The sequence below is a fragment of the Electrophorus electricus genome, chromosome 3 (assembly GCF_013358815.1).
Source record: "Electrophorus electricus isolate fEleEle1 chromosome 3, fEleEle1.pri, whole genome shotgun sequence".
Classification (NCBI taxonomy): domain Eukaryota; kingdom Metazoa; phylum Chordata; class Actinopteri; order Gymnotiformes; family Gymnotidae; genus Electrophorus; species Electrophorus electricus.
The window spans coordinates 3,289,489-3,301,871 of NC_049537.1; the positions used below are offsets into that span (position 1 = coordinate 3,289,489).

Below are 12,383 nucleotides of genomic sequence, written 5' to 3' on the forward strand. Positions count from 1 at the left end.
CTGTAAAGTGTTTGGAAGCTGAAATGCGTGTGGTCGCCAGCACATTGTGATTAACCTCCAGCAAGACTCCGCCTAGAATTTCCACAGCAGTCTACGGATTGGACACAGTTACACTGCAGGATAGAAAAGATGCAATCTGATTGGTTGCATGTGCAAAGCAATAGAGCAGGTTAAACCTTCTTCGTCCCATCGTGTGTGTGTGTTGATTCTGTAGTGCATGTTTCTGTTTCTTTTGATAATCCTTCTCTGAGTGCAGTGGCCAGGGAATGTGGGTGTGGGTGTGTGTGGTTAGTGCTGCTGATCCTGTGTTGGCCTCCAGTCCTTAAGTCAGGCCTCCTGGGTGAAGGGCACCTAGCTTAGGCCTCAATGTGTTCAGGGTTACTTTCTCCAGCCGTGCGAGTCTTGACCCTGCTGCCATTTCGCGCGTGCCCCCCACAACCAGACCAGTCTGCACCTTTTTTCGTCTCCGCCACAACGGCTTAACCTGGAAATGGTTCAGTCACATCTGAAAGTGGTTTTGTTCCTGTCGGCGGCGGTGCTCCGGGTCTAAGTTTGTCTCCCCGCTGGTGCGCGGGGCTACTTTTACCCCACACCTGTTTGGAATTACCCTGATTGCCCTCCTGACCATCTGTGCTGATAGGGCGAGGAATTCTCCACCAGCAGCCCTTCTACCGTTCTCTATGCTAATGAGGCCTAAACCGCACGGCGAGACAAGGGCGGCGTCTGTCCTCCTAACCCTCCTCCTCTCCCCCCCCAAAAAAAACCCTGCTGATTTCATTTAAGCCAGTCTGTTGTGCTTTTCCAAGTGAAGTGTGAACACGGCAAACCAAGGCCCTTGGGCATAAACTGAGAGAAGATGGTTGTTTTAACTGCTTTTTCGCTGCCTATGTGGTTGATGGCCAAAATAAGGGATTTAAGATTTGTGGCATTTAGCCTATGCTTTTATCCAAAGCGACATACAGTTATGACTGAGTACAACTTGAGCAATTGAGGGTTAAGAGCCTTGCTCAGGGGCCCAACAGTGGCAACTTGGCAGTGATGGGGGGGCTTGAATCAGTCAAGTACTTTAGCCACTGAGTTACCACTGCCCTACATGATATAATACCAAAAGTTGCCAAACTAAAATGTAATGAAACGTGTTTGTTTTTTTCCAAATTATAAATTTTGATTATTTAAATAGATTGGTTACCTCCTCTGTAGTTAAACCAAGAACATTATCTGGGTAAAAAGTTCACTAAAAGATTGTTTGGTAATTATTATTAATCAGAAGGTTTACCAGGTGTTCAGTAAATGGGAGTAGACTATAACATTGTGTTCCTGATGTATACTGTACTGTTGGTAAACTTTTAGTAAACTTTCTGTGCATTTACAGTCTCTGATCGTTGTATAGCGTGCGAACTCTGAGCAGTGAAAGAGAAAGACAGACAATAGGCCTTAATAATGACAACGGTGAATGCTGGAGAAAGTTTGTGTTTCTGTTTGGATCCGGTAAAGTTAAAGCACTGTGTTTACATTAGCCCTTGGTGTCTCTGTGTGTGTGTGTGTGTGTGTGTGTGTGTGTGTGGGGGGGGGGTGTATGATTGACTGGAATCTTTGCAAGGTCACAGCCCTTGTTTTTACTTGTGGTAGACTTTGTTTTGGGTAATGCGGTTTGGTTTGTGCAGCAGTTCCAGTGAACCCCCACACACTTCCAGTGCCACTGCAGGTTAAAGCACGTGTAGATCTCATTCCTCCAGTGATTTCTGTCTGGTGACCAGTCCTTTCCTTTCCTAATGAAAACCAGAGAGCTTGCGTGTTACTCATCGCTGGGTATTTGAGTGGCCTGCTTGTCTGAAGGTAGCAGACTCACTCATTTCCTTTCCCCTGGAGTAAATCCTGTAGCCCACTGCATCCTGTTAGCAGTATGTCCCAAATGCACAGGGGAGCGGAGAGTAGAGTAGAGTGGGGGTTGGGGTGAATTTGATCACTTTGGTGCACATTCAAACATTAAAAAAAGCCTCCATGTAATCTGTAGCAGTCAGACCGGTGAATGTGACGTTGAGCAGGCGTGCGGTGCAGTGCTGTCGACATTGCTGTCGCAATGCCCTGATTCTGCTGACTGTGACTCTTGCTGACTGCGATTACAGTCAGTGGTTAAAGTACTTGACTTGTAATCGGAAGGTTGCTGGTTCAAGCCCCACCACTGTTGGGCCCCTGAGCAAGACCCTTAACCCTCAACTGCTCAAGTTGTACTCAGTCATAATTGCACGTCGCTTTGGAGAAAAGCATCAGGTAAATGTAATGATTATGCTTTCCCTGACTCTGCTCACTCTGACTCTTCCCTTTGCTCCCTGGGTTTGTTCCCAAGGGCTCGTGGATAGAGTACCACCCTGCCCTCCCCCAAGCGCCGCTCGCGGAGCGCTGGGGCGTGGAGAGGATGAACCTGGTCCCAGTACAGCCCTGCTTTTGTTTGACCTGCACACACTCCTGCACCTGGCACCAGGGTTTTGTTCCCAGCTTTCCAAGCAGGCAACTTGATCTGATCGTCTGCTTTGCTTGCGAAACCGAGCAGTCGTGCTTGCTGATTTTCCTCCTGGAGGAAAGTGTGGAGGGGCAAACCTAAAGGTATGGAACGAAACGAGTAGAAAAGAAGACACCCGTGCAGGTGTGGTTATCCTTCCCAACCAAATAAAACTCACTATGGAAAGGTATCGATCTACAGAGAGGGCGTTGGATACGTCCGTGTAAATAACAGCCTCAACGCCCTGGCATACGGACAGCCATCGAGGTCCGACTCGGTCGAGTTTATTTGCGCTCTTTCATGTCACGATGCAGCTACGCATGCACACCCGTGCCTGCTGGGAGACGTGTGTTAACACGCGCCAAACCTCAGCATCACCCAGATCAGTAGCAGATTGTGCTAACATGCGCTGCGTGTCAGCGCCAGCCTGGGTAGCTCGCACAGGGAGGTGGCCCAGTCTCTCACGGCTGCCGTGGCATTAGCACAGACAAAGCTCTCTACACCCAGACACACTCTCTGGTTCCCCGAGTTTCATTCCAGGCCCAGCTAGACCTCCCGCTCTCTCCTGGCGTGGCTCCATCCAGCCCGGCTAGGTTTGCGCTCAACCTGTATGAAGATAAGATCGAGAGATACACCCCGGGAGAACCCCCCCCCCCCCCCCCTTTGAGCAAGAGCCACCAAGATAAAACCTAGTGGAATGTTTTTTGCGGCAGACTTGTTTTCTCTTCGGCACGTCTCCTTTTTCAGAACAGTGGAAGCGATTCAAGCATGAAAGGGGTTTTGAAGCCATATGAAAGGGGACCCCCACCCCCACCCCGTCAGAGCTTAGTTAGGAGCTGCTGTTACAGCGAGCAGAATGAGGGCACTTTTTTGTTCTTTTTATTTTTCCTCTTTTTTTTCTTTGGCTCTTGTGTGGTTGACCACAACTCCTTTGAACGCGAGTTGTCGTTACTCGTCGCTTAAAGAAACGGAGAGAGGGGGTAAAAAAACTCTTACGACTCACAAACAAGGTGGCACACAGAGATGTCGAGTGGCTCCACTAGCCACGGCTCGGTTTCTCAGCTGTTAGCGAGGGCTTCGCTCCGGTTTTCGCCATGGAGAGGTTTTCCAACCCCCTGATGCTCTGCTTCCCTTTCATACGCTTTTCCGTGGTATAACTGGGGGATTGTAGTGATCCATAAAAGCCCCGGGTCAAGAATCCTTAACCTTTCCAACATCCACTCCAGTTCAGTCCCCCACAGACCACGGCCGAGTGTCTGCTCACTGTTCTCCGAGTCTTGTATCGGTTTGACACTGTTTACAGTCCACAAAGCCAAGAGATGGAAATGAAGAAAAGGGGTACTTGAGCACCAAAGTGTGCCCCTCAACCCACCTCTCCACCCAGCCAGGCCTCCGCTCTCTCTCTCTCTTTTCCCAGCGGTGTGCTTTGAAGTGGTGTTGAACGCGCGGAGTCGAGGCTGAAGGAGCAGCCAGGATCAGGGCGTGAGGAAGGCTGCTACCCCAGGCTCAGATCCTTGGACGTGAGCCAACGCTGTGCTGACTCCCTGCTGAGGGATTCCTTTATCCTTTTCTTTCCACTATGTTCGCTGCATTCAGTGAAGCAGTCCAAAGCGGGCCGATGGCTCCCGTATCGCGGCAGGTTCTCTCCCACAGGGGGCCCAGGCCCCAAAGCTGATCGGGTCGGGAGTCGGGGATCTTCCTCTCCCATCAGACCACTCTGTCTGCCCTCTGCTCCGGATGGTTCTAATAGGGTAGGAGAGCATGCGCTGTCAAAGAGAGAATGACGGGACCAATGCTGTCAACTTTTTCCTGTGGTCATTAAGGCTTGTATTGATGGCTTTTGAAAAACGAGAACAATCTGAAAAGTGGAATGTTCTTACTGGCAAAGTACAGGTCATCTGCCGTGTAACGTGCTTTTGACTTACCGAAGACAAAATTCATTACAAAAAATAAAAACTGAAACCATACGAGCAGAATCTGAAGATAGCTGCACTGCGTTACTGGCCAAGCGCCTCGAGGAAAACAACACAGCACCATCAGAGGCCTGGGTTGCAGTCCGTGCCAAGCCTTATTAACCCAGTACTAACCACGGTGCTAAATTATCCTGCCAATACAGATTTAAATGCTCTCAAATTAAAGATGACATTTTAACTACCATAACTTCATAGTCCAGTTATTTATGCATTGCGATCTCTAATGTCATAGCCGGCATTTTATTGTGAGCCACAATGGCACAACACTAAAATCATCTTTGCTCCATTTGTTGGTGTTTTAAGGACAAGGCAGTCCATTCCCTTCCCCCTCTTCTAACGCAGGCTCTTGGCCATCTGATAGGCCGGCGCCACTTGACCGAGCTGGAGCCTTCCGGCTGTGAGGGGGCCACCCCAAGGCACGGCTGGCCAGTCCACCTGTCAGTTAGCTTGGTGCAGAGTTGAGCTTGACCTCCCCCCACCCCCGCATGAAACCTCAGCCACGCGTCCGTCAGCAAAGCCTGTCCCGCTGCTAATGGGCAGAAATGGAGGCCCGTTTCGAGCACAGGCGTGTGTGTGTGCACGTGCGTGTGTGTTGTGAACAGGAGGAGGGCACTTCTGCCCGAGGAATGTGCCCACGACTGATGCCCTGTTTAGATTACAGTGTGCTCAGACTGAGTTATTAGAAAATGGAGGCCAGCTGCAGAGGGAGATGAGGTCTTCCCCCTTCGCCATTGCCAGAGCAAGTGTAAACATCCTGGAGCGGCCCGTGGTTTCCTGGCTGTGTAGCGGTGATGACCAGGATAACGCGTCGGGCAGAGCCTTTTAAAAGATGATCCATTGCTCTCTACAGTCTGGTGCTCCTGTAGACGTTGTCTAGGCACTCTCATACTTACAGGACGCATTCCACCCAAAATGTTGTCCCGATCAGAGACTGCGCTCACGTTCTGGCGGTCAGTTGCCTTGTCTTCACATTCCGCGTTAATCACTTCTTGGTTTTTTTTTTTTGTTATTGTTGTTGTTGTTTTGGGTGTTGTTGTCTGGGAATTACTTTGCATTGAGTATAATGTCTTACAGTTGTTTGTGTGTGACTCTTTATACCAGCGCCTAAACACCTCCTCGGAGTAACACGTTGCCATGGTTTTCTGCTCCCGATGTTCTCATGGGCTCTGCGGAATCCATTAGTCTGTGAAATGAGCGCATAGGATCTTTTTTTTTTTTTTTTTGTGGCAAAATGCAGAGTTCATATGGGCACAGAGCCGGAGGCCCGAAACTTCACGTCTGCACGAGGACATTTTGCCAGAGTGAGCTGTCGGAGGAAGAGCTGGGAACTTCCTGCTGTGCGCTCATCTTTTATTTATTTTTTTTAATTTTTATTTTTTTTTTTTGTCCTCTCTCTTTTTTTCCTCCCCTCTCTCAATTCTCCCACAGCTGTCAGCACTGACGAGCACTTTTTCTCTCCGTGTTTCTTTCCTGCAGGTCTGGACGCCGAGCTGTACTACATACGGGACGACGTGGTGAATCGTCACGCCCTCTCCTTCATCATGCCCGTGCCCAGCGAGACCAACAGCCTGCACTTCGCTTGGCAATCCAAGAGCAGGGTAGACGCCATATCGCCTTCAGCGTTTATCATCACATTCAGCATTAATGACTGACAGTTCTGGTCATTTATTCAGCATCTACTGAACATGGACTGAATAAAGGAATATTAATAAATAGACCCGATTGTTTGACTTAGCCTTCCATCTGGTGCAAAGTAAACACACGATCATGGATATGTGCACACAAACAAAAAAAAGTAAATAAATAACCAAAAATAGGTCAAGAAGATGTCAAATTCTAGAGGACCATGAGGGTACATGAGTATTGTAGCTAGGAGCTGCAGAGCTAAATGGCTCTTCTGAAAGGTTTTCTGCTCTAGCGGTTACAGAAGCTGTGCAGCTTTGTGTTTTGAGTCTCTGTGTGAACAGCAGCTGCCCCTGGCCCTTGTTGAATTGAGCTTCGCCACTGGACGTAAGCCAGCTAGTTCACGTTGAACTGAAACGCAATGTGTACTCTCTCTGTGAAAGCAAAACTCACATTATACTGGATCTATGAAACACACTATATAAATTGTTATTATATATAGATTCAAGAAGCCCTTGCTACAGATTTGTGTTGGTAAATCTTTAGACATTTTTATCTTGAATTTCCTGTGTTCTCTCTACTGCCATCTAGTGTGAAACTGAGGTATATATTATGCACCTACATTGTCTGAATAATTGCCCATCACTGCTCATATACTGTAGTGTAGTTTACATGTGCAATCCTGTTGCTCACCCCTACCGGCCCTGCCCCCTCCTGGTCTACTGTGCAGGTGGAGTACAGGCTAGGCTTCCAGGTGGAGAACCCCACCACCATGGATCAGCCTCAGAGCAACATCTCCGCCCAGGGGGAGGTGCCACGCACACGCTCGGGTAAACCCCCAGTGCACTATCCCCTACACGCTCGCTCACGCACGCACACCCCCACCTGCCCTCTTGCTGTCTGTTCTGCATGGTCACTGCTGAATGTAAGTGGGTACCTGGACATAAACCTGTAGGGGTTTTTTCATGCTGTGCTTTTGTTTTTAATTGGCAGAATATGGCATTCCAACCTTGCTGTACAGTGCTTATTAAATGCCTTCTGCACATTGTGTGTGTGTGTGTGTGTGTGTGTAGTTTTCAGAGTGGACCTCTTCTGTTCTGGGAAGGTGGACGGTGAGGCTATACTGACAGTGCAGCTGAATCTGACTATTCATGCCAACAACTTCACAGTGCTCAACTTTAAGCGCAGGAAAATGTGCTACAGAAGTAAGATGGGGTGTGTGTGTGTGTGTGTGTGCGCGTGTGTCCCTAAATGTCTGTTTTATGTCCATCATCTGAGACCTTCTCCACTCTCTCATCACGCTCTACGAGAGCTGTGTGTGCACTTGGCCTCACTCTCTCACCGAGACTCAAGCCCACGCGCTGGAGATAATTACACCAGCTCCCTGTAATATGTGTCCCTAGAGGAAGTGCCCGATTTAAATTTATGCTTGCTTTATTTAAAGCCCACAAGCCAGATTGGCTTCCTGAGCAGGGAAAGGGTTTGTGGGTAATCTTATGTCCCCTGTCCCGCGATGGACCGAGGTCTTGTGGACTGTGTGCGTGTGGGAGTGTGTGACATTTTCACATAGCGTTTGTGTAACTGTGTTGAAGAAAAAGGGGAATACTTCATAGCAAATAATAGTTAATAATCTAAACTAAGATTATTGAATAATAAGATTATTAATAATAATTAGTTCATAATCTGCATTACTTAAGTGTGGAAATGGAGTGGTAGTGTAGGTTTGCATGGCTTGTGCTGGTTTGTTCTGCATGACGTGGTCAGTAGCCTGATGTCTTCTCATCTCTGTCTGCTGCTTGGAGATCTGTCCACTTTGCCTAAACATACCCTTAACCCTCCATCTTCCCAAAGGAACCGAGCAGCTGGACCCTCACAAGATCCCGCCCTTCCCCAACAGGACCAGGCCAGACTGTGAGTGCTCTGTCTCTCCCAGTTCCATCTTTCTGTGATGCATCTGCTGGGTTCTGCTTATAATATCTTGAATTTCTTAACTTGATCTTAACTCTGATGTGTGTGTCGCTCTCTCCTGAGTCTTCTCTCTCTTCTCTGACTCCTCTCTCTCCTCTTCTCACCTCTCCATGACCTGCCCTCAGTAGACAGTGTAAATGCCCCTGCCACATCCACACGAGTGTTCTATATCAGCGTGGGTGTGTGTTGCGCTGTGATCTTCCTCGTGGCCATCATCCTCGCCGTGCTACACCTGCACAGCATGAAGACAGTGGAGGCTGATGACAGGTATTTTTTTTTATTTTTTACCCTTAGCATCGTTTCTGCCAGTTGGCCCAAATTCAGTGTGCTTTGGCAGCCCAGCCGAGATGAGCCCATTTGACTGGGGGCGGGGGGGGGGGTCTGTTTGCTTAGGCAGGGAGTCCTGACCTGCTATGGTTGAGCATAAGTGACTTTGCCGCAAGTTGGATTTGCAAGGCGTGAGTTTTTTCGCATTTAGCCGTGCTGAAAAACTTGACCACATATTCATGACAGAATGAATTCGGCCTTTGTATTTTGGAGAGCGGAAGTAAAATCTTTTCCGGGCTTCTTCCAAGCATCATCAGGGCATCAGTGAAGCACAGTCACCTTGATTAATGATGTTCGGAGTCGGATTGATAAGATCAGGCATGTTTCGTTTCTGAGTGCTAGATTAGGTGGGCTTCATCCTGGCACAGAGCAGATGGTGTCCCCCCCCCCCCCCAAGGTGCCTCTGTCTTTGCGCGAGGACCCATGCTCACTCGCGTGTTCTGTTGGCTGTTCTGTTGGCGTAATCTCAGGCATGCAGGAATGTAAGAGGACACAGGGCCCGTTGATGGTGCTGATATGGGGTAAGTGCTTTTTGTGTGGGATTAGGTTCAGTGGACGTTCTCTCCTTGGGGGCCTCGGCGCTCAACAGCTGCAGCTTATGGCCAATGGCTTTAATTGGACGATTAGATACCATTTTAGCTTTCTGAAGGGTGAGGGGTTGGAGCTGAGCGGAATTGTGCTGCCAGCGCTCCAAGAATCTGAGGGCCTGAAGAAATGTCTTCTGAAGAAAAAATGGTGTTATCAGACGGAAATTCTATAAGCAACGTGTTCTGGTAAAGAATCACAGTCCGGTAAACTGCAGGGGGGTGTTTTTAGGGTGTTTTTCGCCCAATGAACAAGCAGACGAGCGCCTCACTCCTGCCTCCTCCTCTCCTCCTGTGTTGCAGCGCGAGTGAGAGTGGCAGCTCCCAGGGCCTATCCCAGCCCTCCACTCAGACCACGCAGTACCTGAGAGCGGACACCCCCAACAACGCCACGCCCATCACCAGTAAGATCCGCAGCGACACACAGTCCTCCTAGTACTGACTGCCCTACAGATCTGATAAGAAGTTGTCCAACCCCCTGCTAGGGTTTCTTCTCTGCCTGCACGAAGCACACATTCCTCCACATAATGGGGCAAATGGTACTGAATGATCAGGTGATCAAATGAGGTAAATCTTTTGTATACGGTGAAGTTAATAATAATAATACTAATAATACTATAAAAACAAGTTAACAGCAATAAAAAAAGAACATTTGTGCCGGTAGCTTCTATTGCATCAGCGTCCTTAGCTGGGTGGATGAATGCCTGTGTTGTCTGTCTGATTATCAGTTGGGAAGGTTGGATAATGCTATGTGTGGATGAAACGGAGTACACTGTGTCCCGCCAAACTCTCCACAGATTTTAAAAGCATCGCCTTGTTCTTTGGGCACTAGCCCATATTCCTCCCTACCTGTTGTCCACTGGCCCTTTTTTTAATGAGTTGCTTTTTCTAGTAAGCGAGTAAGCCTGTCAGTGTGTGAAGGGGTAAAGGATGAGAGAGGCTCACTCACGTGCATCTGACATCTCCCGCTCACCCGATTCAGACAGAACCAACAGGAAGTGTTATTTTTAGCTCCGTGGGGAGAGGCAAGATGTTTTCTTAGCAGTTATGCATCTCCGTTCCCTCAAATTGGCTTGATTGGGCTAACATTAAGACTTGCAAAACAAAACACCAAAAAACCCAGTGGATATGCTCTGTGGTTCCTTCTGTGCTGTGTGTGTGAAGTACTGCTCTGAGTCTTGGAGGTGTGAAACCAAAAGGTTGTCCTTCTTTTCCAGCTATTGTGGGTTTGTCTTCAGCTAGCGATACTGCTGGAGCTGTCTGACATTGGTTTAGTGGAGTTGTGAACCGTGGTCATTGCAACATGCGTCTTTGTCATTTTTTTAAAAATCAGTTTGCTGCCTTCTAGTGGTCATACATATTTAGTGCAGGAGCTGCTAACTGCTACATTGGCGTGCACCTTCTCCTGGCCCCCTTGTAAAGGCTTTTACTCTGTTATTAGCATACACACACAACCATCTGCCATAATTATGCATCCTTCATCCACCTCTCTTTCTTTCTCTCCCTCTTTCTCTCCCTCTTTCTCTCCCTCTTTCTCTCCCGCCATCCCTCCCATCAGACGTTCACGCTGGCTCTGCCACCATGTTGCAGCTCTCCGGCGCCCCCACCCACGAAAGCAAAAGTAAGTCCCTCTCTGCTTCGTCCAGGCGCGAGAGAGCGAGAACGACCGCGCTGTCTTGTCTCCAAACACCTCGTGCTAACCCCCCCTCACCCCTGTTCTTCTAACCCAGCCAGCCTAATCGCCACCATCACCACCAACAGCGCTCTTGTCGTCGGCGTCACCAGTTATTCTTCACCACAAGTTTTGTAGCATGTCGGCAGTCAGGAAAGCATGAACTCGTCGTGGCCGCATGTGTGTGTGTGTGTTCTGAGTTCTCGGAGGACAGGAGACGTGTTCATGACCAGCCTTGCACCTCTGTTGCCGCCTTGTTGCTGGGCGACCTGGTAATTAGCTCACATGACGGTAGAAACTAACTCGGCGGTGAGAAGCTCCAGTGACACTGCACTTCCTAGTGCATGTCCTTATGCTGCATTTACCAGAATAGTTTTGTTCATGCTCCATTACTGCTAATGTCTGGGTTTCTTGGTTTGTTTGTTTTTTATTTTTATTGTGACCCACTGTATTAGGTGCACACAATCTTATGGGTGTAGTTTAAAAGTTTAATTACAGACTGTAGCCCATGTCTGATGATGCACAAATAGCCAGCCCCCATCCACCCTGAGCACTGCTGCTGAGTAGACTCTGTTGTCCCCATAATCTTCACAGTGTTGGCACGGTGACGGCATGGATGGATGTTCGCACTGGTGTGGACGAGCGAGGCCGATGTCCATGCTTGTCTGAGAATGTTGATATAGCAATAACGGATCTCGCGATGCTCAGCTAATAGGGCTAGATGATGGCTTACACACAGTGCACTCTAGACTAACCTTGCATTCACAACATATTTCTAATAATGTGTCTTATATGTTATGGGAAGCTGCAGATTAAAAATAGAAAAAGTCCTGTTTCTAATTATAAATTATCAATTTTTTAATTTATTTATTTTTTTCCCCTCCCAAACCCAAACTACGTTAGCTGAACCTTTAGGCTACATTTTATGATGAATTCAAATCTGTTTTCAAATTTTTCTGTAATTTATGGTTTTTAAGTGTGTACATTTTATATTATCATTATGTATTACTCATTTCTAAATAAGGCTGTTATTAACTATTACACTTGTACACAGATGTGTGCAAATGCACTTCTGAAACGTATAACGTCTGAGCGGCGGCTATATTTGGCCTCAGGAACGTCCCTCGGGGGCTCCACTCTCCTTGTTACTGCTTTTCTATGCTACACATAATGACGTGAGAGTACTGGACCAAACATTGGGCGATGGAGAAATTCCTCATGCAAAAATACACAATAAACAGGAAGCAAAATCACTGACAAGTGAATAAATAATTCTAAATACCTTCTTGTATTAAAGTGTGTGTGCGTGCACTCTCTTTTTAGCATGTATTAAAAAAAGTGCATATCTGTAATCATTTGTTTCCTCAAACCTGTACAGAAAATGTCTTGAGCGATACATGTTGTTTGTCAGGTCATTTTCCTTAGAAGCCTTTGAGCCTTAGAACTAAGGACCTGCATATTCAGTGGTTAAACACTTTACCAGAGATGGATGTAATATCGCGTGCCACATAATGCTGCAAGTTGCTGCTGTGGTTAGTGGTGATGAGCAAAGGGTAAGATTCTGTTGACTTGGAACTTCAGATCAGATCCACACAGTGTGTTGTAGGTGTGTATGAAGAACACTCCAGGGAGTCAGTGTAGTGTACTGTTTGAGATGCAAAGGTGTTCAGAGCTGCAGCGTAGGACACAAGGCTTCCAGACAGTTTGGATGAAGGTCCTTCATCAGCTGTGCAAAC

The 12,383-nt window shown here is 47.8% G+C and overlaps 1 protein-coding gene across 4 annotated transcripts in view; it reads left to right on the top strand.

The window, feature by feature from the left end:
* ryk (receptor like tyrosine kinase) overlaps positions 1–12,383 on the top strand; it is a 35,918-nt gene that overhangs the window by 11,356 nt on the left and 12,179 nt on the right. For 2 of the 4 annotated variants that reach the window (XM_027007748.2, XM_027007751.2), the window contains exons 2-8: positions 5,950–6,071; positions 6,827–6,926; positions 7,170–7,301; positions 7,948–8,007; positions 8,190–8,331; positions 9,279–9,379; positions 10,534–10,596. In XM_027007748.2, coding sequence (XP_026863549.2) covers positions 5,950–6,071; positions 6,827–6,926; positions 7,170–7,301; positions 7,948–8,007; positions 8,190–8,331; positions 9,279–9,379; positions 10,534–10,596 — 720 coding nt within the window. The remainder of the gene's footprint in view (positions 1–5,949; positions 6,072–6,826; positions 6,927–7,169; positions 7,302–7,947; positions 8,008–8,189; positions 8,332–9,278; positions 9,380–10,533; positions 10,597–12,383) is intronic. The other 2 variants (XM_027007749.2, XM_027007750.2) reach the window with 2 other exon arrangements.